General features: G+C 61.4%; 1 protein-coding gene across 1 annotated transcript; it reads right to left on the bottom strand.

The window, feature by feature from the left end:
• Nucleotides 1-24,606, bottom strand: LOC309599218 (uncharacterized protein; the record flags this gene model as incomplete). The annotated part of the gene is made up of 12 exons (XM_082338043.1): nt 1-132; nt 651-740; nt 1,101-1,268; nt 1,874-1,986; nt 2,572-2,647; nt 3,231-3,324; nt 21,302-21,429; nt 21,948-22,037; nt 22,398-22,565; nt 23,172-23,284; nt 23,870-23,945; nt 24,529-24,606. Coding segments are annotated over 12 exons (1,326 nt in total), but the record flags the coding sequence as incomplete, so codon positions are not given.
• Nucleotides 24,607-27,196: the final 2,590 nt, after the last annotated feature.

Here is a 27,196-nt window from a genome sequence, read left to right as displayed (position 1 = left end):
TTAGTCGAGGCTTTCTGGTTTTGCCATCTTCCCGTGAACCTGCACTCGATAAATGCAGGTGTACGCTGGGTTTCCCCAGTTGCTCTTCACCAGAAGTTTGACACGTGCAAAGGCTCTGGGAAGCGGCGCGTTCTGGGAAGAAAAGCGGGAAAAGGAAGCGGGGGTGTTAGGAGCGACAATGCAATGAAGGTGTCTCTCCCTGCCAGCCCTGCTCCTGCTCAGGAACGAGCTCCTGAAAGTGGGTGGGAGCGGCTGTGGCAATCTGAGGCTCGCTGCTGGTACCGGGGCTGCTGGGGACACGGGAAGGGGGAAGGCAGCTGGCATCCTCTGCATGCCGGCCCTGCTGGGGCTCAGTCTCCCTCCCCTCTGCCCCTTCCCTCTGCTGCTTGCTCTGTGCTGGCAGAGAGGCCGGGGAGGTGCTCCTGTGCGGGGGGCGGCTGCTGTGCAACCCCACCAAGCTCCCGCTGTCTGCTCTGCCCGCTTTCCTCCTGGCAGGCGTGAGAGCACGGGGAGAGAAGGGGCACGCTGTGCTGGGAGGAGAGGACACTGTCCCTCGGCCCAGGGAGAAAGCATTCACGCTCTTCCTGCCATGGACTTGCAGGCAAACCTGGTTTGCTCCCCGGCACCTTGCCCCTGCGCGTGGCCCGTACCTTCAGAGGGAAGGTCTGAATGGTCTCCTTTGCCACGTTGTACGTGAACGTCCCAAGGAGAGTTTCCTCTTCTCCGTCCGCATCCACTCCCTCAGGGGCAAAGCACAAGGAGAGCAGCTCAGACTCGTCCCCACAAAGAGGGAACCTACGTGCTGGATCAGCCCTGCTATCTCCCCACCCTCTCCTGGGGCTCTAGCAGTAGGCTAGCACTCGCTGTGGTGGAGCTCAGGCTCGGCCTTGACTTCTGCTCAGGAACCCTGAGGTGCTTGTCCCAAGCAAGTCTCAAGAGGGATGAAACCCCTAGAGCCCTTGAAGTGTCCCGCTAGGGCACTGCAGTGCTCAGGAGAGAGCAGGACGCAAACCTCAGAGGACGCACAAAAGCAAGCAAGACCCTGCCATGGCTTTCCCCCAGGGCCAGATCCCCGCCAGAAGCGCCCAGCAGAGACTCACAAAGACAGCGACGTCTCTGGGGGCGCTGATGACGGTCCCAGATGGAGAGACTTCTTTGGAGATGTGCTGCACAGTGACGGCAGTCAGATGGACTCGTGCTGGCAACCTGATGACCACCTGGCCCTGATCCCCTTGTAAAGGCCAGCAGTTTCCTGGGGAAACATCCGGCTGCAAGCAGAACGCGAGAGCAAGGAAGAGTGAGAGAGTGTTGGGGCCAACACAGTGGCCCGCGTAGCTTGAAGCGTAGGCGCCGTTGTGTCCGTGGGGTCTATTTTGGCTTGAAAATGAGGCGCGTGGGAGGAAATGGACAGAAGCAGGAGGCCTTCGTCCCTGCCTGACTGAAAGGGGGCTCTCAGGATTATGGGGCAGAGGAGACCAGCGGTTATGAAACCGTCCCAGTCAGAGCCTAGCAGAAACACCTCTCTGCCCAGTGGCTCTGCAGGGCACCCCCACCTCCCACCTGCCAGCCCCAAAAAGGCGCTGTTAGGGATGGGCGTGGAAACGGGGTCACCAGGGAGAAAGTCTTTCACCCAGCTGGGGCAGAGCACTGTGGGCGAGATGCAGCGGTTTGGCTCCGTTCAGCTCCATTCCCCTCCTGAGGGGAAGCGCTGATTGCTAGCAAGCCCAGCCCTGTGTGCGAGCTTTGCTTTCAGGAACCTGATCAACACTGTGGGCTTGAGCAGTGCCACTGGAGCGAGGGGAGAGCCCCTCAGGTCGGTCCCCAACTTCAGCGGGAGGCAGGAAACCTTCCCTGAGGAGTTCTGCTACGATACCTGCAAAATAGTGTCGGGGGGGTTGGCAGTGCGAAAGAGCCATAAAAGCCTGCAGCCCCAATTCTCTTTGCAGATGTAGGTCTCGGAAGTTCTCTGCATGTCGATGGTGGCACCTGGAAGGGAGGGAGAGCAGGTGACGGGAAGAGGCCACATTCTAGGGGGACTCGGTGCTCAGACAGTATTTCTGATGCTGCCGGCCAGCTCCACGTCTGTCAGTCCTCTCCTCCTCCCCACGCCGCTGGGGGTGCCCAGCTGTGCAGGGGAATGACAGCAGCCACCGGCCTGGTGGTGACTGCTTCTCTCACAGCGCCAGGAGGAGAAGGTCTGAGGGTTCTGGGAGACAGCGGGCGCCCACGTGAATGACAGCACACCAAAACTGAGGGCTTGCGGCATGGGCAGCAAAGGGTGGCCCAGCCGTTCCCTCTTCCAATGCAGTGGAGAGGAAGAGAGCCCTTCCAACAGCACAGGAACACGTGCGGGGGCAGCGGCGGAGGCACCCGTGCGCAGGCCCCCGTGCGGAGGCCGAGGGCAGGACTGGGAGGGAGTCTGAGAGAGCCACTGTGCCACAGCCTTGCTCTTGGACCCCATGAAGCATTGAAGCTCCCCCGCTTTGGAGAGCAGCGCCCGGAGCACAGGCTTCTTTGGGGAGTGCTGCAGACAAGCGCAGGGCAAGGAGATTGGGCTGCTTGTGTCCATACCAGAGCTTTTCAGGGCCCAGTCAGACATCTCGACGTAGACTTCCGAAGCCATCTGGGACACTGCCTGGTTCACTTCCTGGGAACGCCATAAACGAACACAGAAAAGGACCACATCAGCAGGCACTTCAGCGTGGCTGCTAGCGCCGGCAGAGGCAAAGGGCCAGTGTCAGAAAGGCAAGGCAAGCCTCGTCCACAGAGCTGCAAGACTCTCTGCTGCTGATGTGAGCCACGAGGACTGAGGAAGAGAATCTGTGTCCACGGCCACGGCCATGGCCGCGAGGTGGGTTGACGAGGGTCGCCACACCCTCATCCCCACCCTCCACGCTCTGCAGGTCAGCGGGGAGATGGGCTCGGGCCCTGCAAGCGACGGCTGGCCCCGTCAGCGTGCCTGGGTCTCATCCCTGCCTCAGGAGCCCAGCCAGAGGAGCCAGAGTGCCGGCGTGCCAAGGGAAGGCTCTCGGGAGTCCTCTGCTGCCTCAAGCAGCCTGCTTAAACTGGGCCTGGAGAAGGGCCTGTGCAGCGCAGAAGCTCACCCAGCAAGCCCCTGGGGCAAAGGCTGGCTTGCTGCAGTCAGCAGTCTGACCCCACCAACAAGCCCAAGGAGTGCTTTCTCGGGGGTTCTGCCCAGCCAAGCCTCCTTCCCCAAAACGCAGCATCACCTTTGCCCTGCTGATCTCCGCCCTCAGTTGAGCCACCTCCTCCAGCAGAAGCTGCATCATTTGTCTTTGCTCCGCCAACAAAACGCAAAAGTTCCTGCATGACAGGAAAGCAGATCTTGTCAGAGAGCGGCCAGTCCCCTCTGGGGAGCGTCTCAGCTCAGCAAGAAGGAGAGACACGTGTGCTTCCCCTGCTTTGCGAGCGCTTCCCTTCCACACCAGTTTGAGCAGAAGGCAAAGGCAGGTAGGAGGTACGGGAGCCCTGGCTGTTAGCAAAACGAGTGCAGGTAGCACGAGGTCGGCTGACGCTTCTGCACAGAACCAATGCCAGCTCAGGAAACGTCTCTTACCGCAGGGTCTTCAGGTCTTCTGCAGACACAAGTGCCGGCGCCTGAAAGGGAAAAACGCTCGGTTCGAGCATCCGCTACCAGAGCTGCCGGGGCTTCCCAGGAGAGGCTTCCCTAGGAAGACTCGGCACAAGCTGCTGCTTCTTTGGGTCACCCTGCGTGGCAGCAGGAGAGCCCGTGATTTATCCAGCCGCTCTCAGCGATGCTCTGTTGCGAGAGGTGCCTGTGCCACAGGAGTCACCGACCTCCAGCAGTCCCTTTGGCTGCATTGTCCACGCTGACAGTGAGGTCCCGCAGTAAACAGCAGCTGCAATTCACATCATCAAGAGAGAGTTATTTTACTGGGGTCGCTAGCGATGCCTGCAGTCGCGTTGTCTCCGGCCTGTTGCCTTAGGGGTGGGGCAGCAGGTGAGCTGAGGAGGTGGGGAACGCGGGATGCGGAGAGAGGACGCGCCTCTGCCCGGAAGCCATCGGCCCAGGCTTGAGGGGACTGCGCAGCCGTGAGCCTCAGGTGTGCTCAGTGCCCCAGAGCTATTCCCCGCTTCCCCTCGCTGCTTCAGGGAGCCCCGAGACCAGGCTGCATGGGCTAGGAGAGGTACGTACCTCCCCATGGGTCCCCCTGCACGGCCCCTCCCCTCTGGGAATGCCCAGTTCAGGCTTGGAAGTAGCTACGCCCTTCTCTCGCGGACTTGCAGACGAAGCAAGCCATGTGGTCCAGTGGCCAGAGCAGCAGCATGGCTGGGAGACTCCCAGTCTTACTGGCAGGCCAAAAGGCAGGCCCACTCCGGGACGTACTCGGGAAGCGCTTGGGCCATGGGAGTTTCCGCCCATACTGGCCCAAAAGGAAAGCTGGCCAGCGGAAAGCTGGCATGCAGCACAGCCTGGTTGTCGCTCTCAGGTGTCTGCTCATGCAAACTCACCAAGAGCCACGGGGAGCAACAAGAAGACGACTTGGAAGATCCTCTTCTTCTGCAGGGCCACCTTTTGCCTGAAAAAGAGGGACTCCTGTCGAAAGGGTTAAAAACCACAAGAGCAAGAAAGATGTGGTAAATACCTTAGTCTCTTCATTAGCTCAGAAGACACCCTGGTGTGATTTAAGGGTGTTGTGAATGCCTTACAGTTTGATGTGATTTAGGGAGTAGCTAGAAGAATAGTTATAAGATAAGAGGGGGCTCCGGGATAATCTCGTTACAGACAACTCGGCCTTGGGAGAACAGATGCACGGAACCATGAAGATAGGAAGAAACAGAAGAATGGCAACAGTAGTCTTGAAGGACAACGTCTACGTGATCCTAGGACTGCGTTTGCGCAGAAGCAAGGGTCAATCGGCGAGCACAGTGAAGAAGGCGGGCAGGAGTAGCCTGAGTGGCGGCCCTTGCCAGAGGACGGGCCGTCCCAGCAGCAGCGAGAGAGGCCAGCACAGCTGGGCTGCTCCCAGCGGGCCCCCCCTCTCCTTTCCCCATCCTTTGCTTTACAGGCCTGCAGTGGGAGCAAGCTGGCAGCAGCAGACCCCCCGCCTCGGGAAGCCCACCCGGCAGCACAGCCCGATTCTCAGCCCGTCCCTCCCTGCTCCCTGGCCCCTGGCCCCACCCTGCCCCGCGGCAGACACCTCCCAGTGGCCGTTCGGGGAGGGGGCACGGGCTGCTGTCCCCCCCCACCGCCCCCCCCACCTCTTCCCTGGGCACTCCCAGGTCTCCCGACCCCTCTCTGCCCCGCACAGCTGCTCCCATCAGCCAGGCAGGATCGCGCCTCAGCGTCCCGAGGGGGCCAGTCTCAGGCCCCAGGGGCTTGGCCTCCCCGTGCAGCAGGGCTGGGCTCCGACCCTGCAGCACGAGGCTACCGCCTCCCCAAAAGCCCCTGCTGCACACTGCCTTTTGGCTGCGAGAGTGAGCCAGGCTTTCCGCCGAGACCCGTCCCCACAGAAGGGGGGCGTCGCAAACCACGGGGCTCTTCTTCAGAAAACTTCTGTCGGCTTCCCCAGGCTGCTCCGCACCCCACTGACCGTGCTAGGCCACGTCCGTGCTACCAGCCCAACCTGATGCCCCGGGCACATGCCAGGCTTCGTACCTACTCGTCTGGCAGCGGCTCGGCCCCGCTGCCTCCCCTGCCGGCTGTTGGCCGGCCTCGTTCCCCAAGGAGCCTTGGGAGGGCCCTTGGCGTCTTCTCTCGGCGGCCTTTCTCCTCGCCATCTCTGGGCAAAGGCAGGCTCCCCGCTCCGCTCTTCCCCCTCAGCCCCAGCAGCGTGGCCTGCCCAGGCAAAAACAGCTCCGGCAGCAGCCCCACGCTGCCCCACAGCAGGAGCGCGCCTGCCCAGGGCAAGAGCCACACGGCAGCTGGGGGCTCCTTGCCCGCGCGCCACAGGGCTGTGCGGGCGGCCAGCTCTGACCTCACACTGGTGGCTCTGACATCACACTGGGGCTCCCCAGGGCGCAGCAGGGCGGGGAGAGCCGGTGGGCTCCCCTGGGGCAGCACGGCTGCCGCTCTCCTGGGCGGTGGGAGCACATGCCTCTGGGCCCGCCAAACCCTGCCACGCTCCTGTGCCGGGCGGCTGCCTGGCCTGTGCTGCCGGGCAGGGTTCCAGCTCTCCTGGGCACCCCCGGGAAACCAGAAAGCAGCCTGGAACGGGGGCTTTGCTCTCAACCCGTGGGGCAGCTGCTTCTGCCAGCCTTTCTCCTTTCGGAACTCTTTTGTATGCCAAGAAGAAAAACCCAGTAAGAGGCAAGATGGGCTTGTACGAAAGGAGCGGATTTTCTACAAGCAGAACCCCATCGTTTTAAATTCCTACCCCTCCCCTCCTTTTCTAGAGCCAAGATCAGAGGATCCTGTGGGATTATTCTGCGTTCCTTCTGCCATTCCGGGTGGTTCCTTAGTGTGAAAAATAAATCCACGTCTGCTACTTCATCCCATTTACCCTCCCGCCTGCAAAGTACCATCAGTTGTACTATAGTAGTATATCTCAGAGTTCCATTCTTTGGCCATTTTGCCTGATCTTCGAGACTATACATTGGCCACCAATTGTTACCATATTCTAGAAGCTGTTTCCGAGTGAGAGGCTCCCCTCCCAATTTCCTCCAATGTTTCACGATACGTCCTAGGGGAGATCTTTTCCGAATCCCCCCTCCCGCAGCGGGCTTAGTGCCCGCCATAAAAGATACAGCAACACCAAACAGAGAAACAATAACTTGGCACAAAATAGTCAGAGGCATTCCCCAGAAGGGGACTCGAACCCCTAGATTACCTTCAGTGGGACTCCAACCCACCCCTTCGGCCAAAGGTTTCCAGACACAGGTGTCCTAGGGACTTGGGCCCCATAGGATCCAATCCTTCCCTTAGGTACCTTTACAGCCCAACCCTGCGAGGCCTTCGCCGCGCCTGACGGGCAGGCAACCGCCCTTTTAATCAGAAAAGGGATGCCTTTACCTTCCCAGGGGTCCTGCTCACAGCTCTTCGGTCCGGGCTTCGGAGGTTCTTCCCGAGAATCCCTCGGTGCCGGCTGGGGGTCCTGCGATCCCGCGGATCCGTCGAGATTCAGAAGCGGAGTCCCATCTGGGTCGCCCAAACTGTCACCGAAATGGGGAATCAGCCTCTTCACACCAACGTAGCATCGAGAAGCAGGCATTCTCTTTATTACGGCGCTGGATGCACGGGGGATGGTCCCACCTAAGGTGCCTACCGTCATACAAAGCTAATGGGACAATTGCCGTTTCTGCTTAGCTTTACAAACCATTTCCAGCAGCATGAGAACCCCCCCGAGCATCCTGGGATGCCCACTCCCCAGCCCCATCTCTCAGGAACCCCTTGGGAGCCTCCAGCACCCCGCAGGGAATGCTCCTGCCACCCTGACCCCCTCCCAATACTCCCTGCTGTTAGACAGCTGCCAGGAAGACGGGGTTCTAACCCTCCCCATCCCTGGAACCCTTTGGACGAGCTTTCCGACTGGCTGCCCGGGATGTCCTTAGCGCAGGCGGCGTTGTAGCCCAGGACACGATGCCCATGATAGCAACAGCGGGAGGGAACAGCCAAGTGTTGCACAATGCAGCACTGGGGGACCGAGGGGCCTCGAGTGTTACATGGTGGAGCCCATGACGGGAACAGCCCAAGGGCTGCAGAACCGCACAGCCTTTCTGGGAACCCCAGAGAGGGTGGTCCGTCAAGAGCAAAGACGGGTCAGGGTCGTCCCAATGCCAAGGGCAGAATAACCAGGGGCCAAGCGCTGGAAAATTCCCCGTCGACACTACTCAATGTGACACAAAAGGACCCCCGACAGAGAGCAGCCAGCTCTAGAGCGGGGACGTTGATGGGCCGAGGAACGGGGGGCTTTCCCACAGGCCGCTCAGACAGGCTCCCCACCCCCCTTTCACAGAAACTGGGGGGTCACCGACAAACCGACAGCCGGGATGCTGGGAAGGTGCTAGGCCAAACGGTTCCATCTGCTCCTGCGGCGCCGCCGTCGGGAAAGTAAGGGAGGAGCTCCCAGCCCCCGGCCCTGGCAGCCCCGAAGAGCTGCCCCAAGGCTCCTCGCTCGGCCCGCAGGCCGTGCCTGCAGTCGGCCCCGTTGCCACGGCAGCAGGCCGGAGGGGGCGGGGACAGAGAAGGGCGCTGCACTGGCTGGGGGCGGGCCCTGCCTGTCACTGCCTGGCGGGCGCCATTGGCTGAGAGGCCAGGAAGAGGGTGGGCGGGCTCCGGGGAGAGCTCCTGCAGAGCCCGCTCGGGGCCGGGTGGCCGTCTGCCTGTGGTAAACTGCAGCCGGGCCCCTCTGCCCGCCCTGGGCCGGTGCCGCTTGCGGAGCCTCCCGGGGTGGCGGGAGAAGGAGCGGTGCCAGGCTGGGCCTCTCCTCTCTGGAGTAAACCTCAGGAGTGCTTACTGCCTTCCTCAGGTTGCAGAAAAAATTAAGGAGAGGTCCTAACGGTTCCAGCACGCTCCCGCCCTCCCCCCAAAGGGCCTTCTTGCACACCCCACTTTGGAGACAGAGCTTCTGCACCAATCTGAATTGCCACATCTTTTTTATTTTCTTGTTCCTTCCCCTTCTGCTGCTCTTTTCTGTATGCCCTTCTCTTTTTCCTCTGGCTTTACTCGAGGCTTTCTGGTTTTGCCATCTTCCCGTGAACCTGCACTCGATAAATGCAGGTGTACGCTGGGTTTCCCCAGTTGCTCTTCACCAGAAGTTTGACACGTGCAAAGGCTCTGGGAAGCGGCGCGTTCTGGGAAGAAAAGCGGGAAAAGGAAGCGGGGCTGTTAGGAGCGACAATGCAATGAAGGTGCCTCCCCCTGCCAGCCCTGCTCCTGCTCAGGAACGAGCTCCTGAAAGTGCGTGGGAGCGGCTGTGGCAATCTGAGGCTCGCTGCTGGTACCGGGGCTGCTGGGGACACGGGAAGGGGGAAAGCAGCTGGCATCCTCTGCATGCCAGCCCTGCTGGGGCTCAGTCTCCCTCCCCTCTGCCCCTTCCCTCTGCTGCTTGCTCTGTGCTGGCAGAGAGGCCGGGGAGGTGCTCCTGTGTGGGGGGCGGCTGCTGTGCAACCCCACCAAGCTCCCGCTGTCTGCTCTGCCCGCTTTCCTCCTGGCAGGCGTGAGAGCACGGGGAGAGAAGGGGCACGCTGTGCTGGGAGGAGAGGACACTGTCCCTCGGCCCAGGGAGAAAGCATTCACGCTCTTCCTGCCATGGACTTGCAGGCAAACCTGGTTTGCTCCCTGGCACCTTGCCCCTGCGCGTGGCCCGTACCTTCAGAGGGAAGGTCTGAATGGTCTCCTTTGCCACGTTGTACGTGAACGTCCCAAGGAGAGTTTCCTCTTCTCTGTCCGCATCCACTCCCTCAGGGGCAAAGCACAAGGAGATCAGCTCAGACTCGTCCCCACAAAGAGGGAACCTACGTGCTGGATCAGCCCTGCTATCTCCCCACCCTCTCCTGGGGCTCTAGCAGTAGGCTAGCACTCGCTGTGGTGGAGCTCAGGCTCGGCCTTGACTTCTGCTCAGGAACCCTGAGGTGCTTGTCCCAAGCAAGTCTCAAGAGGGATGAAACCCCTAGAGCCCTTGAAGTGTCCCGCTAGGGCACTGCAGTGCTCAGGAGAGAGCAGGACGCAAACCTCAGAGGACGCACAAAAGCAAGCAAGACCCTGCCATGGCTTTCCCCCAGGGCCAGATCCCCGCCAGAAGCGCCCAGCAGAGACTCACAAAGACAGCGACGTCTCTGGGGGCGCTGATGACGGTCCCAGATGGAGAGACTTCTTTGGAGATGTGCTGCACAGTGACGGCAGTCAGATGGACTCGTGCTGGCAACCTGATGACCACCTGGCCCTGATCCCCTTGTAAAGGCCAGCAGTTTCCTGGGGAAACATCCGGCTGCAAGCAGAACGCGAGAGCAAGGAAGAGTGAGAGAGTGTTGGGGCCAACACAGTGGCCCGCGTAGCTTGAAGCGTAGGCACCGTTGTTTCCTTGGGGTCTATTTTGGCTTGAAAATGAGGCACGTGGGAGGAAATGGACAGAAGCAGGAGGCCTTCGTCCCTGCCTGACTGAAAGGGGGCTCTCAGGATTATGGGGCAGAGGAGACCAGCGGTTATGAAACCGTCCCAGTCAGAGCCTAGCAGAAACACCTCTCTGCCCAGTGGCTCTGCAGGGCACCCCCCACCTCCCGCCTGCCAGCCCCAAAAAGGCGCTGTTAGGGATGGGCATGGAAACAGGGTAACCAGGGAGAAAGTCTTTCACCCAGCTGGGGCAGAGCACTGTGGGCGAGATGCAGCAGTTTGGCTCCGTTCAGCTCCATTCCCCTCCTGAGGGGAAGCGCTGATTGCTAGCAAGCCCAGCCCTGTGTGCGAGCTTTGCTTTCAGGAACCTGATCAACACTGTGGGCTTGAGCAGTGCCACTGGAGCGAGGGCAGAGCCCCTGAGGTCGGTCCCCAACTTCAGCGGGAGGCAGGAAACCTTCCCTGAGGAGTTCTGCTACGATACCTGCAAAATAGTGTCGGGGGGGTTGGCAGTGCGAAAGAGCCATAAAAGCCTGCAGCCCCAATTCTCTTTGCAGATGTAGGTCTCGGAAGTTCTCTGCATGTCGATGGTGGCACCTGGAAGGGAGGGAGAGCAGGTGACGGGAAGAGGCCACATTCTAGGGGGACTCGGTGCTCAGACAGTATTTCTGATGCTGCCGGCCAGCTCCACGTCTGTCAGTCCTCTCCTCCTCCCCACGCCGCTGGGGGTGCCCAGCTGCGCAGGGGAATGACAGCAGCCACCGGCCTGGTGGTGACTGCTTCTCTCACAGCGCCAGGAGGAGAAGGTCTGAGGGTTCTGGGAGACAGCGGGCGCCCACGTGAATGACAGCACACCAAAACTGAGGGCTTGCGGCATGGGCAGCAAAGGGTGGCCCAGCCGTTCCCTCTTCCAATGCAGTGGAGAGGAAGAGAGCCCTTCCAACAGCACAGGAACACGTGCGGGGGCAGCGGCGGAGGCACCCGTGCGCAGGCCCCCGTGCGGAGGCCGAGGGCAGGACTGGGAGGGAGTCTGAGAGAGCCACTGTGCCACAGCCTTGCTCTTGGACCCCATGAAGCATTGAAGCTCCCCCGCTTTGGAGAGCAGCGCCCGGAGCACAGGCTTCTTTGGGGAGTGCTGCAGACAAGCGCAGGGCAAGGAGATTGGGCTGCTTGTGTCCATACCAGAGCTTTTCAGGGCCCAGTCAGACATCTCGACGTAGACTTCCGAAGCCATCTGGGACACTGCCTGGTTCACTTCCTCGGAACGCCATAAACGAACACAGAAAAGGACCACATCAGCAGGCAGTTCAGCGTGGCTGCTAGCGCCGGCAGAGGCAAAGGGCCAGTGTCAGAAAGGCAAGGCAAGCCTCGTCCACAGAGCTGCAAGACTCTCTGCTGCTGATGTGAGCCACGAGGACTGAGGAAGAGAATCTGTGTCCACGGCCACGGCCATGGCCACGAGGTGGGTTGACGAGGGTCGCCACACCCTCATCCCCACCCTCCACGCTCTGCAGGTCAGCGGGGAGATGGGCTCGGGCCCTGCAAGCGACGGCTGGCCCCGTCAGCGTGCCTGGGTCTCATCCCTGCCTCAGGAGCCCAGCCAGAGGAGCCAGAGTGCCGGCGTGCCAAGGGAAGGCTCTCGGGAGTCCTCTGCTGCCTCAAGCAGCCTGCTTAAACTGGGCCTGGAGAAGGGCCTGTGCAGCGCAGAAGCTCACCCAGCAAGCCCCTGGGGCAAAGGCTGGCTTGCTGCAGTCAGCAGTCTGACCCCACCAACAAGCCCAAGGAGTGCTTTCTCGGGGGTTCTGCCCAGCCAAGCCTCCTTCCCCAAAACGCAGCATCACCTTTGCCCTGCTGATCTCCGCCCTCAGTTGAGCCACCTCCTCCAGCAGAAGCTGCATCATTTGTCTTTGCTCCGCCAACAAAACGCAAAAGTTCCTGCATGACAGGAAAGCAGATCTTGTCAGAGAGCGGCCAGTCCCCTCTGGGGAGCGTCTCAGCTCAGCAAGAAGGAGAGACACGTGTGCTTCCCCTGCTTTGCGAGCGCTTCCCTTCCACACCAGTTTGAGCAGAAGGCAAAGGCAGGTAGGAGGTACGGGAGCCCTGGCTGTTAGCAAAACGAGTGCAGGTAGCACGAGGTCGGCTGACGCTTCTGCACAGAACCAATGCCAGCTCAGGAAACGTCTCTTACCGCAGGGTCTTCAGGTCTTCTGCAGACACAAGTGCCGGCGCCTGAAAGGGAAAAACGCTCGGTTCGAGCATCCGCTACCAGAGCCGCCGGGGCTTCCCAGGAGAGGCTTCCCTAGGAAGACTCGGCACAAGCTGCTGCTTCTTTGGGTCACCCTGCGTGGCAGCAGGAGAGCCCGTGATTTATCCAGCCGCTCTCAGCGATGCTCTGTTGCGAGAGGTGCCTGTGCCACAGGAGTCACCGACCTCCAGCAGTCCCTTTGGCTGCATTGTCCACCCTGACAGTGAGGTCCCGCAGTAAACAGCAGCTGCAATTCACATCATCAAGAGAGAGTTATTTTACTGGGGTCGCTAGCGATGCCTGCAGTCGCGTTGTCTCCGGCCTGTTGCCTTAGGGGTGGGGCAGCAGGTGAGCTGAGGAGGTGGGGAACGCGGGGTGCGGAGAGAGGACGCGCCTCTGCCCGGAAGCCATCGGCCCAGGCTTGAGGGGACTGCGCAGCCGTGAGCCTCAGGTGTGCTCAGTGCCCCAGAGCTATTCCCCGCTTCCCCTCGCTGCTTCAGGGAGCCCCGAGACCAGGCTGCATGGGCTAGGAGAGGTACGTACCTCCCCATGGGTCCCCCTGCACGGCCCCTCCCCTCTGGGAATGCCCAGTTCAGGCTTGGAAGTAGCTACGCCCTTCTCTCGCGGACTTGCAGACGAAGCAAGCCATGTGGTCCAGTGGCCAGAGCAGCAGCATGGCTGGGAGACTCCCAGTCTTACTGGCAGGCCAAAAGGCAGGCCCACTCCGGGACGTACTCGGGAAGCGCTTGGGCCATGGGAGCTTCCGCCCATACTGGCCCAAAAGGAAAGCTGGCCAGCGGAAAGCTGGCATGCAGCACAGCCTGGCTGTCGCTCTCAGGTGTCTGCTCATGCAAACTCACCAAGAGCCACGGGGAGCAACAAGAAGACGACTTGGAAGATCCTCTTCTTCTGCAGGGCCACCTTTTGCCTGAAAAAGAGGGACTCCTGTCGAAAGGGTTAAAAACCACAAGAGCAAGAAAGATGTGGTAAATACCTTAGTCTCTTCATTAGCTCAGAAGACACCCTGGTGTGATTTAAGGGTGTTGTGAATGCCTTACAGTTTGATGTGATTTAGGGAGTAGCTAGAAGAACAGTTATAAGATAAGAGGGGGCTCCGGGATAATCTCGTTACAGACAACTCGGCCTTGGGAGAACAGATGCACGGAACCATGAAGATAGGAAGAAACAGAAGAATGGCAACAGTAGTCTTGAAGGACAACGTCTACGTGATCCTAGGACTGCGTTTGCGCAGAAGCAAGGGTCAATCGGCGAGCACAGTGAAGAAGGCGGGCAGGAGTAGCCTGAGTGGCGGCCCTTGCCAGAGGACGGGCCGTCCCAGCAGCAGTGAGAGAGGCCAGCACAGCTGGGCTGCTCCCAGCGGGCCCCCCCTCTCCTTTCCCCATCCTTTGCTTTACAGGCCTGCAGTGGGAGCAAGCTGGCAGCAGCAGACCCCCCGCCTCGGGAAGCCCACCCGGCAGCACAGCCCGATTCTCAGCCCGTCCCTCCCTGCTCCCTGGCCCCTGGCCCCACCCTGCCCCGCGGCAGACACCTCCCAGTGGCCGTTCGGGGAGGGGGCACGGGCTGCTGTCCCCCCCCCACCGCCCCCCCCCACCTCTTCCCTGGGCACTCCCAGGTCTCCCGACCCCTCTCTGCCCCGCACAGCTGCTCCCATCAGCCAGGCAGGATCGCGCCTCAGCGTCCCGAGGGGGCCAGTCTCAGGCCCCAGGGGCTTGGCCTCCCCGTGCAGCAGGGCTGGGCTCCGACCCTGCAGCACGAGGCTACCGCCTCCCCAAAAGCCCCTGCTGCACACTGCCTTTTGGCTGCGAGAGTGAGCCAGGCTTTCCGCCGAGACCCGTCCCCACAGAAGGGGGGCTTCGCAAACCACGGGGCTCTTCTTCAGAAAACTTCTGTCGGCTTCCCCAGGCTGCTCCGCACCCCACTGACCGTGCTAGGCCACGTCCGTGCTACCAGCCCAACCTGATGCCCCGGGCACATGCCAGGCTTCGTACCTACTCGTCTGGCAGCAGCTCGGCCCCGCTGCCTCCCCTGCCGGCTGTTGGCCGGCCTCGTTCCCCAAGGAGCCTTGGGAGGGCCCTTGGCGTCTTCTCTCGGCGGCCTTTCTCCTCGCCATCTCTGGGCAAAGGCAGGCTCCCCGCTCCGCTCTTCCCCCTCAGCCCCAGCAGCGTGGCCTGCCCAGGCAAAAACAGCTCCGGCAGCAGCCCCACGCTGCCCCACAGCAGGAGCGCGCCTGCCCAGGGCAAGAGCCACACGGCAGCTGGGGGCTCCTTGCCCGCGCGCCACAGGGCTGTGCGGGCGGCCAGCTCTGACCTCACACTGGTGGCTCTGACATCACACTGGGGCTCCCCAGGGCGCAGCAGGGCGGGGAGAGCCGGTGGGCTCCCCTGGGGCAGCTAGAGTGCTCAGACAGTATTTCTGATGCTGCCGGCCAGCTCCACGTCTGTCAGTCCTCTCCTCCTCCCCACGCCGCTGGGGGTGCCCAGCTGTGCAGGGGAATGACAGCAGCCACCGGCCTGGTGGTGACTGCTTCTCTCACAGCGCCAGGAGGAGAAGGTCTGAGGGTTCTGGGAGACAGCGGGCGCCCACGTGAATGACAGCACACCAAAACTGAGGGCTTGCGGCATGGGCAGCAAAGGGTGGCCCAGCCGTTCCCTCTTCCAATGCAGTGGAGAGGAAGAGAGCCCTTCCAACAGCACAGGAACACGTGCGGGGGCAGCGGCGGAGGCACCCGTGCGCAGGCCCCCGTGCGGAGGCCGAGGGCAGGACTGGGAGGGAGTCTGAGAGAGCCACTGTGCCACAGCCTTGCTCTTGGACCCCATGAAGCATTGAAGCTCCCCCGCTTTGGAGAGCAGCGCCCGGAGCACAGGCTTCTTTGGGGAGTGCTGCAGACAAGCGCAGGGCAAGGAGATTGGGCTGCTTGTGTCCATACCAGAGCTTTTCAGGGCCCAGTCAGACATCTCGACGTAGACTTCCGAAGCCATCTGGGACACTGCCTGGTTCACTTCCTGGGAACGCCATAAACGAACACAGAAAAGGACCACATCAGCAGGCACTTCAGCGTGGCTGCTAGCGCCGGCAGAGGCAAAGGGCCAGTGTCAGAAAGGCAAGGCAAGCCTCGTCCACAGAGCTGCAAGACTCTCTGCTGCTGATGTGAGCCACGAGGACTGAGGAAGAGAATCTGTGTCCACGGCCACGGCCATGGCCGCGAGGTGGGTTGACGAGGGTCGCCACACCCTCATCCCCACCCTCCACGCTCTGCAGGTCAGCGGGGAGATGGGCTCGGGCCCTGCAAGCGACGGCTGGCCCCGTCAGCGTGCCTGGGTCTCATCCCTGCCTCAGGAGCCCAGCCAGAGGAGCCAGAGTGCCGGCGTGCCAAGGGAAGGCTCTCGGGAGTCCTCTGCTGCCTCAAGCAGCCTGCTTAAACTGGGCCTGGAGAAGGGCCTGTGCAGCGCAGAAGCTCACCCAGCAAGCCCCTGGGGCAAAGGCTGGCTTGCTGCAGTCAGCAGTCTGACCCCACCAACAAGCCCAAGGAGTGCTTTCTCGGGGGTTCTGCCCAGCCAAGCCTCCTTCCCCAAAACGCAGCATCACCTTTGCCCTGCTGATCTCCGCCCTCAGTTGAGCCACCTCCTCCAGCAGAAGCTGCATCATTTGTCTTTGCTCCGCCAACAAAACGCAAAAGTTCCTGCATGACAGGAAAGCAGATCTTGTCAGAGAGCGGCCAGTCCCCTCTGGGGAGCGTCTCAGCTCAGCAAGAAGGAGAGACACGTGTGCTTCCCCTGCTTTGCGAGCGCTTCCCTTCCACACCAGTTTGAGCAGAAGGCAAAGGCAGGTAGGAGGTACGGGAGCCCTGGCTGTTAGCAAAACGAGTGCAGGTAGCACGAGGTCGGCTGACGCTTCTGCACAGAACCAATGCCAGCTCAGGAAACGTCTCTTACCGCAGGGTCTTCAGGTCTTCTGCAGACACAAGTGCCGGCGCCTGAAAGGGAAAAACGCTCGGTTCGAGCATCCGCTACCAGAGCCGCCGGGGCTTCCCAGGAGAGGCTTCCCTAGGAAGACTCGGCACAAGCTGCTGCTTCTTTGGGTCACCCTGCGTGGCAGCAGGAGAGCCCGTGATTTATCCAGCCGCTCTCAGCGATGCTCTGTTGCGAGAGGTGCCTGTGCCACAGGAGTCACCGACCTCCAGCAGTCCCTTTGGCTGCATTGTCCACGCTGACAGTGAGGTCCCGCAGTAGACAGCAGCTGCAATTCACATCATCAAGAGAGAGTTATTTTACTGGGGTCGCTAGCGATGCCTGCAGTCGCGTTGTCTCCGGCCTGTTGCCTTAGGGGTGGGGCAGCAGGTGAGCTGAGGAGGTGGGGAACGCGGGGTGCGGAGAGAGGACGCGCCTCTGCCCGGAAGCCATCGGCCCAGGCTTGAGGGGACTGCGCAGCCGTGAGCCTCAGGTGTGCTCAGTGCCCCAGAGCTATTCCCCGCTTCCCCTCGCTGCTTCAGGGAGCCCCGAGACCAGGCTGCATGGGCTAGGAGAGGTACGTACCTCCCCATGGGTCCCCCTGCACGGCCCCTCCCCTCTGGGAATGCCCAGTTCAGGCTTGGAAGTAGCTACGCCCTTCTCTCGCGGACTTGCAGACGAAGCAAGCCATGTGGTCCAGTGGCCAGAGCAGCAGCATGGCTGGGAGACTCCCAGTCTTACTGGCAGGCCAAAAGGCAGGCCCACTCCGGGACGTACTCGGGAAGCGCTTGGGCCATGGGAGTTTCCGCCCATACTGGCCCAAAAGGAAAGCTGGCCAGCGGAAAGCTGGCATGCAGCACAGCCTGGCTGTCGCTCTCAGGTGTCTGCTCATGCAAACTCACCAAGAGCCACGGGGAGCAACAAGAAGACGACTTGGAAGATCCTCTTCTTCTGCAGGGCCACCTTTTGCCTGAAAAAGAGGGACTCCTGTCGAAAGGGTTAAAAACCACAAGAGCAAGAAAGATGTGGTAAATACCTTAGTCTCTTCATTAGCTCAGAAGACACCCTGGTGTGATTTAAGGGTGTTGTGAATGCCTTACAGTTTGATGTGATTTAGGGAGTAGCTAGAAGAACAGTTATAAGATAAGAGGGGGCTCCGGGATAATCTCGTTACAGACAACTCGGCCTTGGGAGAACAGATGCACGGAACCATGAAGATAGGAAGAAACAGAAGAATGGCAACAGTAGTCTTGAAGGACAACGTCTACGTGATCCTAGGACTGCGTTTGCGCAGAAGCAAGGGTCAATCGGCGAGCACAGTGAAGAAGGCGGGCAGGAGTAGCCTGAGTGGCGGCCCTTGCCAGAGGACGGGCCGTCCCAGCAGCAGCGAGAGAGGCCAGCACAGCTGGGCTGCTCCCAGCGGGCCCCCCCTCTCCTTTCCCCATCCTTTGCTTTACAGGCCTGCAGTGGGAGCAAGCTGGCAGCAGCAGACCCCCCGCCTCGGGAAGCCCACCCGGCAGCACAGCCCGATTCTCAGCCCGTCCCTCCCTGCTCCCTGGCCCCTGGCCCCACCCTGCCCCGCGGCAGACACCTCCCAGTGGCCGTTCGGGGAGGGGGCACGGGCTGCTGTCCCCCCCCACCGCCCCCCCCACCTCTTCCCTGGGCACTCCCAGGTCTCCCGACCCCTCTCTGCCCCGCACAGCTGCTCCCATCAGCCAGGCAGGATCGCGCCTCAGCGTCCCGAGGGGGCCAGTCTCAGGCCCCAGGGGCTTGGCCTCCCCGTGCAGCAGGGCTGGGCTCCGACCCTGCAGCACGAGGCTACCGCCTCCCCAAAAGCCCCTGCTGCACACTGCCTTTTGGCTGCGAGAGTGAGCCAGGCTTTCCGCCGAGACCCGTCCCCACAGAAGGGGGGCGTCGCAAACCACGGGGCTCTTCTTCAGAAAACTTCTGTCGGCTTCCCCAGGCTGCTCCGCACCCCACTGACCGTGCTAGGCCACGTCCGTGCTACCAGCCCAACCTGATGCCCCGGGCACATGCCAGGCTTCGTACCTACTCGTCTGGCAGCGGCTCGGCCCCGCTGCCTCCCCTGCCGGCTGTTGGCCGGCCTCGTTCCCCAAGGAGCCTTGGGAGGGCCCTTGGCGTCTTCTCTCGGCGGCCTTTCTCCTCGCCATCTCTGGGCAAAGGCAGGCTCCCCGCTCCGCTCTTCCCCCTCAGCCCCAGCAGCGTGGCCTGCCCAGGCAAAAACAGCTCCGGCAGCAGCCCCACGCTGCCCCACAGCAGGAGCGCGCCTGCCCAGGGCAAGAGCCACACGGCAGCTGGGGGCTCCTTGCCCGCGCGCCACAGGGCTGTGCGGGCGGCCAGCTCTGACCTCACACTGGTGGCTCTGACATCACACTGGGGCTCCCCAGGGCGCAGCAGGGCGGGGAGAGCCGGTGGGCTCCCCTGGGGCAGCACGGCTGCCGCTCTCCTGGGCGGTGGGAGCACATGCCTCTGGGCCCGCCAAACCCTGCCACGCTCCTGTGCCGGGCGGCTGCCTGGCCTGTGCTGCCGGGCAGGGTTCCAGCTCTCCTGGGCACCCCCGGGAAACCAGAAAGCAGCCTGGAACGGGGGCTTTGCTCTCAACCCGTGGGGCAGCTGCTTCTGCCAGCCTTTCTCCTTTCGGAACTCTTTTGTATGCCAAGAAGAAAAACCCAGTAAGAGGCAAGATGGGCTTGTACGAAAGGAGCGGATTTTCTACAAGCAGAACCCCATCGTTTTAAATTCCTACCCCTCCCCTCCTTTTCTAGAGCCAAGATCAGAGGATCCTGTGGGATTATTCTGCGTTCCTTCTGCCATTCCGGGTGGTTCCTTAGTGTGAAAAATAAATCCACGTCTGCTACTTCATCCCATTTACCCTCCCGCCTGCAAAGTACCATCAGTTGTACTATAGTAGTATATCTCAGAGTTCCATTCTTTGGCCATTTTGCCTGATCTTCGAGACTATACATTGGCCACCAATTGTTACCATATTCTAGAAGCTGTTTCCGAGTGAGAGGCTCCCCTCCCAATTTCCTCCAATGTTTCACGATACGTCCTAGGGGAGATCTTTTCCGAATCCCCCCTCCCGCAGCGGGCTTAGTGCCCGCCATAAAAGATACAGCAACACCAAACAGAGAAACAATAACTTGGCACAAAATAGTCAGAGGCATTCCCCAGAAGGGGACTCGAACCCCTAGATTACCTTCAGTGGGACTCCAACCCACCCCTTCGGCCAAAGGTTTCCAGACACAGGTGTCCTAGGGACTTGGGCCCCATAGGATCCAATCCTTCCCTTAGGTACCTTTACAGCCCAACCCTGCGAGGCCTTCGCCGCGCCTGACGGGCAGGCAACCGCCCTTTTAATCAGAAAAGGGATGCCTTTACCTTCCCAGGGGTCCTGCTCACAGCTCTTCGGTCCGGGCTTCGGAGGTTCTTCCCGAGAATCCCTCGGTGCCGGCTGGGGGTCCTGCGATCCCGCGGATCCGTCGAGATTCAGAAGCGGAGTCCCATCTGGGTCGCCCAAACTGTCACCGAAATGGGGAATCAGCCTCTTCACACCAACGTAGCATCGAGAAGCAGGCATTCTCTTTATTACGGCGCTGGATGCACGGGGGATGGTCCCACCTAAGGTGCCTACCGTCATACAAAGCTAATGGGACAATTGCCGTTTCTGCTTAGCTTTACAAACCATTTCCAGCAGCATGAGAACCCCCCCGAGCATCCTGGGATGCCCACTCCCCAGCCCCATCTCTCAGGAACCCCTTGGGAGCCTCCAGCACCCCGCAGGGAATGCTCCTGCCACCCTGACCCCCTCCCAATACTCCCTGCTGTTAGACAGCTGCCAGGAAGACGGGGTTCTAACCCTCCCCATCCCTGGAACCCTTTGGACGAGCTTTCCGACTGGCTGCCCGGGATGTCCTTAGCGCAGGCGGCGTTGTAGCCCAGGACACGATGCCCATGATAGCAACAGCGGGAGGGAACAGCCAAGTGTTGCACAATGCAGCACTGGGGGACCGAGGGGCCTCGAGTGTTACATGGTGGAGCCCATGACGGGAACAGCCCAAGGGCTGCAGAACCGCACAGCCTTTCTGGGAACCCCAGAGAGGGTGGTCCGTCAAGAGCAAAGACGGGTCAGGGTCGTCCCAATGCCAAGGGCAGAATAACCAGGGGCCAAGCGCTGGAAAATTCCCCGTCGACACTACTCAATGTGACACAAAAGGACCCCCGACAGAGAGCAGCCAGCTCTAGAGCGGGGACGTTGATGGGCCGAGGAACGGGGGGCTTTCCCACAGGCCGCTCAGACAGGCTCCCCACCCCCCTTTCACAGAAACTGGGGGGTCACCGACAAACCGACAGCCGGGATGCTGGGAAGGTGCTAGGCCAAACGGTTCCATCTGCTCCTGCGGCGCCGCCGTCGGGAAAGTAAGGGAGGAGCTCCCAGCCCCCGGCCCTGGCAGCCCCGAAGAGCTGTCCCAAGGCTCCTCGCTCGGCCCGCAGGCCGTGCCTGCAGTCGGCCCCGTTGCCACGGCAGCGGGCCGGAGGGGGCGGGGACAGAGAAGGGCGCTGCACTGGCTGGGGGCGGGCCCTGCCTGTCACTGCCTGGCGGGCGCCATTGGCTGAGAGGCCAGGAAGAGGGTGGGCGGGCTCCGGGGAGAGCTCCTGCAGAGCCCGCTCGGGGCCGGGTGGCCGTCTGCCTGTGGTAAACTGCAGCCGGGCCCCTCTGCCCGCCCTGGGCCGGTGCCGCTTGCGGAGCCTCCCGGGGTGGCGGGAGAAGGAGCGGTGCCAGGCTGGGCCTCTCCTCTCTGGAGTAAACCTCAGGAGTGCTTACTGCCTTCCTCAGGTTGCAGAAAAAATTAAGGAGAGGTCCTAACGGTTCCAGCACGCTCCCGCCCTCCCCCCAAAGGGCCTTCTTGCACACCCCACTTTGGAGACAGAGCTTCTGCACCAATCTGAATTGCCACATCTTTTTTATTTTCTTGTTCCTTCCCCTTCTGCTGCTCTTTTCTGTATGCCCTTCTCTTTTTCCTCTGGCTTTACTCGAGGCTTTCTGGTTTTGCCATCTTCCCGTGAACCTGCACTCGATAAATGCAGGTGTACGCTGGGTTTCCCCAGTTGCTCTTCACCAGAAGTTTGACACGTGCAAAGGCTCTGGGAAGCGGCGCGTTCTGGGAAGAAAAGCGGGAAAAGGAAGCGGGGCTGTTAGGAGCGACAATGCAATGAAGGTGCCTCCCCCTGCCAGCCCTGCTCCTGCTCAGGAACGAGCTCCTGAAAGTGCGTGGGAGCGGCTGTGGCAATCTGAGGCTCGCTGCTGGTACCGGGGCTGCTGGGGACACGGGAAGGGGGAAAGCAGCTGGCATCCTCTGCATGCCAGCCCTGCTGGGGCTCAGTCTCCCTCCCCTCTGCCCCTTCCCTCTGCTGCTTGCTCTGTGCTGGCAGAGAGGCCGGGGAGGTGCTCCTGTGTGGGGGGCGGCTGCTGTGCAACCCCACCAAGCTCCCGCTGTCTGCTCTGCCCGCTTTCCTCCTGGCAGGCGTGAGAGCACGGGGAGAGAAGGGGCACGCTGTGCTGGGAGGAGAGGACACTGTCCCTCGGCCCAGGGAGAAAGCATTCACGCTCTTCCTGCCATGGACTTGCAGGCAAACCTGGTTTGCTCCCTGGCACCTTGCCCCTGCGCGTGGCCCGTACCTTCAGAGGGAAGGTCTGAATGGTCTCCTTTGCCACGTTGTACGTGAACGTCCCAAGGAGAGTTTCCTCTTCTCTGTCCGCATCCACTCCCTCAGGGGCAAAGCACAAGGAGATCAGCTCAGACTCGTCCCCACAAAGAGGGAACCTACGTGCTGGATCAGCCCTGCTATCTCCCCACCCTCTCCTGGGGCTCTAGCAGTAGGCTAGCACTCGCTGTGGTGGAGCTCAGGCTCGGCCTTGACTTCTGCTCAGGAACCCTGAGGTGCTTGTCCCAAGCAAGTCTCAAGAGGGATGAAACCCCTAGAGCCCTTGAAGTGTCCCGCTAGGGCACTGCAGTGCTCAGGAGAGAGCAGGACGCAAACCTCAGAGGACGCACAAAAGCAAGCAAGACCCTGCCATGGCTTTCCCCCAGGGCCAGATCCCCGCCAGAAGCGCCCAGCAGAGACTCACAAAGACAGCGACGTCTCTGGGGGCGCTGATGACGGTCCCAGATGGAGAGACTTCTTTGGAGATGTGCTGCACAGTGACGGCAGTCAGATGGACTCGTGCTGGCAACCTGATGACCACCTGGCCCTGATCCCCTTGTAAAGGCCAGCAGTTTCCTGGGGAAACATCCGGCTGCAAGCAGAACGCGAGAGCAAGGAAGAGTGAGAGAGTGTTGGGGCCAACACAGTGGCCCGCGTAGCTTGAAGCGTAGGCACCGTTGTTTCCTTGGGGTCTATTTTGGCTTGAAAATGAGGCACGTGGGAGGAAATGGACAGAAGCAGGAGGCCTTCGTCCCTGCCTGACTGAAAGGGGGCTCTCAGGATTATGGGGCAGAGGAGACCAGCGGTTATGAAACCGTCCCAGTCAGAGCCTAGCAGAAACACCTCTCTGCCCAGTGGCTCTGCAGGGCACCCCCCACCTCCCGCCTGCCAGCCCCAAAAAGGCGCTGTTAGGGATGGGCATGGAAACAGGGTAACCAGGGAGAAAGTCTTTCACCCAGCTGGGGCAGAGCACTGTGGGCGAGATGCAGCAGTTTGGCTCCGTTCAGCTCCATTCCCCTCCTGAGGGGAAGCGCTGATTGCTAGCAAGCCCAGCCCTGTGTGCGAGCTTTGCTTTCAGGAACCTGATCAACACTGTGGGCTTGAGCAGTGCCACTGGAGCGAGGGCAGAGCCCCTGAGGTCGGTCCCCAACTTCAGCGGGAGGCAGGAAACCTTCCCTGAGGAGTTCTGCTACGATACCTGCAAAATAGTGTCGGGGGGGTTGGCAGTGCGAAAGAGCCATAAAAGCCTGCAGCCCCAATTCTCTTTGCAGATGTAGGTCTCGGAAGTTCTCTGCATGTCGATGGTGGCACCTGGAAGGGAGGGAGAGCAGGTGACGGGAAGAGGCCACATTCTAGGGGGACTCGGTGCTCAGACAGTATTTCTGATGCTGCCGGCCAGCTCCACGTCTGTCAGTCCTCTCCTCCTCCCCACGCCGCTGGGGGTGCCCAGCTGCGCAGGGGAATGACAGCAGCCACCGGCCTGGTGGTGACTGCTTCTCTCACAGCGCCAGGAGGAGAAGGTCTGAGGGTTCTGGGAGACAGCGGGCGCCCACGTGAATGACAGCACACCAAAACTGAGGGCTTGCGGCATGGGCAGCAAAGGGTGGCCCAGCCGTTCCCTCTTCCAATGCAGTGGAGAGGAAGAGAGCCCTTCCAACAGCACAGGAACACGTGCGGGGGCAGCGGCGGAGGCACCCGTGCGCAGGCCCCCGTGCGGAGGCCGAGGGCAGGACTGGGAGGGAGTCTGAGAGAGCCACTGTGCCACAGCCTTGCTCTTGGACCCCATGAAGCATTGAAGCTCCCCCGCTTTGGAGAGCAGCGCCCGGAGCACAGGCTTCTTTGGGGAGTGCTGCAGACAAGCGCAGGGCAAGGAGATTGGGCTGCTTGTGTCCATACCAGAGCTTTTCAGGGCCCAGTCAGACATCTCGACGTAGACTTCCGAAGCCATCTGGGACACTGCCTGGTTCACTTCCTCGGAACGCCATAAACGAACACAGAAAAGGACCACATCAGCAGGCAGTTCAGCGTGGCTGCTAGCGCCGGCAGAGGCAAAGGGCCAGTGTCAGAAAGGCAAGGCAAGCCTCGTCCACAGAGCTGCAAGACTCTCTGCTGCTGATGTGAGCCACGAGGACTGAGGAAGAGAATCTGTGTCCACGGCCACGGCCATGGCCACGAGGTGGGTTGACGAGGGTCGCCACACCCTCATCCCCACCCTCCACGCTCTGCAGGTCAGCGGGGAGATGGGCTCGGGCCCTGCAAGCGACGGCTGGCCCCGTCAGCGTGCCTGGGTCTCATCCCTGCCTCAGGAGCCCAGCCAGAGGAGCCAGAGTGCCGGCGTGCCAAGGGAAGGCTCTCGGGAGTCCTCTGCTGCCTCAAGCAGCCTGCTTAAACTGGGCCTGGAGAAGGGCCTGTGCAGCGCAGAAGCTCACCCAGCAAGCCCCTGGGGCAAAGGCTGGCTTGCTGCAGTCAGCAGTCTGACCCCACCAACAAGCCCAAGGAGTGCTTTCTCGGGGGTTCTGCCCAGCCAAGCCTCCTTCCCCAAAACGCAGCATCACCTTTGCCCTGCTGATCTCCGCCCTCAGTTGAGCCACCTCCTCCAGCAGAAGCTGCATCATTTGTCTTTGCTCCGCCAACAAAACGCAAAAGTTCCTGCATGACAGGAAAGCAGATCTTGTCAGAGAGCGGCCAGTCCCCTCTGGGGAGCGTCTCAGCTCAGCAAGAAGGAGAGACACGTGTGCTTCCCCTGCTTTGCGAGCGCTTCCCTTCCACACCAGTTTGAGCAGAAGGCAAAGGCAGGTAGGAGGTATGGGAGCCCTGGCTGTTAGCAAAACGAGTGCAGGTAGCACGAGGTCGGCTGACGCTTCTGCACAGAACCAATGCCAGCTCAGGAAACGTCTCTTACCGCAGGGTCTTCAGGTCTTCTGCAGACACAAGTGCCGGCGCCTGAAAGGGAAAAACGCTCGGTTCGAGCATCCGCTACCAGAGCCGCCGGGGCTTCCCAGGAGAGGCTTCCCTAGGAAGACTCGGCACAAGCTGCTGCTTCTTTGGGTCACCCTGCGTGGCAGCAGGAGAGCCCGTGATTTATCCAGCCGCTCTCAGCGATGCTCTGTTGCGAGAGGTGCCTGTGCCACAGGAGTCACCGACCTCCAGCAGTCCCTTTGGCTGCATTGTCCACGCTGACAGTGAGGTCCCGCAGTAAACAGCAGCTGCAATTCACATCATCAAGAGAGAGTTATTTTACTGGGGTCGCTAGCGATGCCTGCAGTCGCGTTGTCTCCGGCCTGTTGCCTTAGGGGTGGGGCAGCAGGTGAGCTGAGGAGGTGGGGAACGCGGGGTGCGGAGAGAGGACGCGCCTCTGCCCGGAAGCCATCGGCCCAGGCTTGAGGGGACTGCGCAGCCGTGAGCCTCAGGTGTGCTCAGTGCCCCAGAGCTATTCCCCGCTTCCCCTCGCTGCTTCAGGGAGCCCCGAGACCAGGCTGCATGGGCTAGGAGAGGTACGTACCTCCCCATGGGTCCCCCTGCACGGCCCCTCCCCTCTGGGAATGCCCAGTTCAGGCTTGGAAGTAGCTACGCCCTTCTCTCGCGGACTTGCAGACGAAGCAAGCCATGTGGTCCAGTGGCCAGAGCAGCAGCATGGCTGGGAGACTCCCAGTCTTACTGGCAGGCCAAAAGGCAGGCCCACTCCGGGACGTACTCGGGAAGCGCTTGGGCCATGGGAGCTTCCGCCCATACTGGCCCAAAAGGAAAGCTGGCCAGCGGAAAGCTGGCATGCAGCACAGCCTGGCTGTCGCTCTCAGGTGTCTGCTCATGCAAACTCACCAAGAGCCACGGGGAGCAACAAGAAGACGACTTGGAAGATCCTCTTCTTCTGCAGGGCCACCTTTTGCCTGAAAAAGAGGGACTCCTGTCGAAAGGGTTAAAAACCACAAGAGCAAGAAAGATGTGGTAAATACCTTAGTCTCTTCATTAGCTCAGAAGACACCCTGGTGTGATTTAAGGGTGTTGTGAATGCCTTACAGTTTGATGTGATTTAGGGAGTAGCTAGAAGAACAGTTATAAGATAAGAGGGGGCTCCGGGATAATCTCGTTACAGACAACTCGGCCTTGGGAGAACAGATGCACGGAACCATGAAGATAGGAAGAAACAGAAGAATGGCAACAGTAGTCTTGAAGGACAACGTCTACGTGATCCTAGGACTGCGTTTGCGCAGAAGCAAGGGTCAATCGGCGAGCACAGTGAAGAAGGCGGGCAGGAGTAGCCTGAGTGGCGGCCCTTGCCAGAGGACGGGCCGTCCCAGCAGCAGCGAGAGAGGCCAGCACAGCTGGGCTGCTCCCAGCGGGCCCCCCCTCTCCTTTCCCCATCCTTTGCTTTACAGGCCTGCAGTGGGAGCAAGCTGGCAGCAGCAGACCCCCCGCCTCGGGAAGCCCACCCGGCAGCACAGCCCGATTCTCAGCCCGTCCCTCCCTGCTCCCTGGCCCCTGGCCCCACCCTGCCCCGCGGCAGACACCTCCCAGTGGCCGTTCGGGGAGGGGGCACGGGCTGCTGTCCCCCCCCCACCGCCCCCCCCCACCTCTTCCCTGGGCACTCCCAGGTCTCCCGACCCCTCTCTGCCCCGCACAGCTGCTCCCATCAGCCAGGCAGGATCGCGCCTCAGCGTCCCGAGGGGGCCAGTCTCAGGCCCCAGGGGCTTGGCCTCCCCGTGCAGCAGGGCTGGGCTCCGACCCTGCAGCACGAGGCTACCGCCTCCCCAAAAGCCCCTGCTGCACACTGCCTTTTGGCTGCGAGAGTGAGCCAGGCTTTCCGCCGAGACCCGTCCCCGCAGAAGGGGGGCGTCGCAAGCCACGGGGCTCTTCTTCAGAAAACTTCTGTCGGCTTCCCCAGGCTGCTCCGCACCCCACTGACCGTGCTAGGCCACGTCCGTGCTACCAGCCCAACCTGATGCCCCGGGCACATGCCAGGCTTCGTACCTACTCGTCTGGCAGCAGCTCGGCCCCGCTGCCTCCCCTGCCGGCTGTTGGCCGGCCTCGTTCCCCAAGGAGCCTTGGGAGGGCCCTTGGCGTCTTCTCTCGGCGGCCTTTCTCCTCGCCATCTCTGGGCAAAGGCAGGCTCCCCGCTCCGCTCTTCCCCCTCAGCCCCAGCAGCGTGGCCTGCCCAGGCAAAAACAGCTCCGGCAGCAGCCCCACGCTGCCCCACAGCAGGAGCGCGCCTGCCCAGGGCAAGAG

Source organism: Platalea leucorodia, assembly GCF_965183815.1.
Source record: "Platalea leucorodia genome assembly, contig: SUPER_19_unloc_1, whole genome shotgun sequence".
Taxonomy (NCBI): domain Eukaryota; kingdom Metazoa; phylum Chordata; class Aves; order Pelecaniformes; family Threskiornithidae; genus Platalea; species Platalea leucorodia.
Note: the sequence above shows the minus strand (reverse complement) of the source record. Positions and strands in the feature narration are given on the sequence as shown.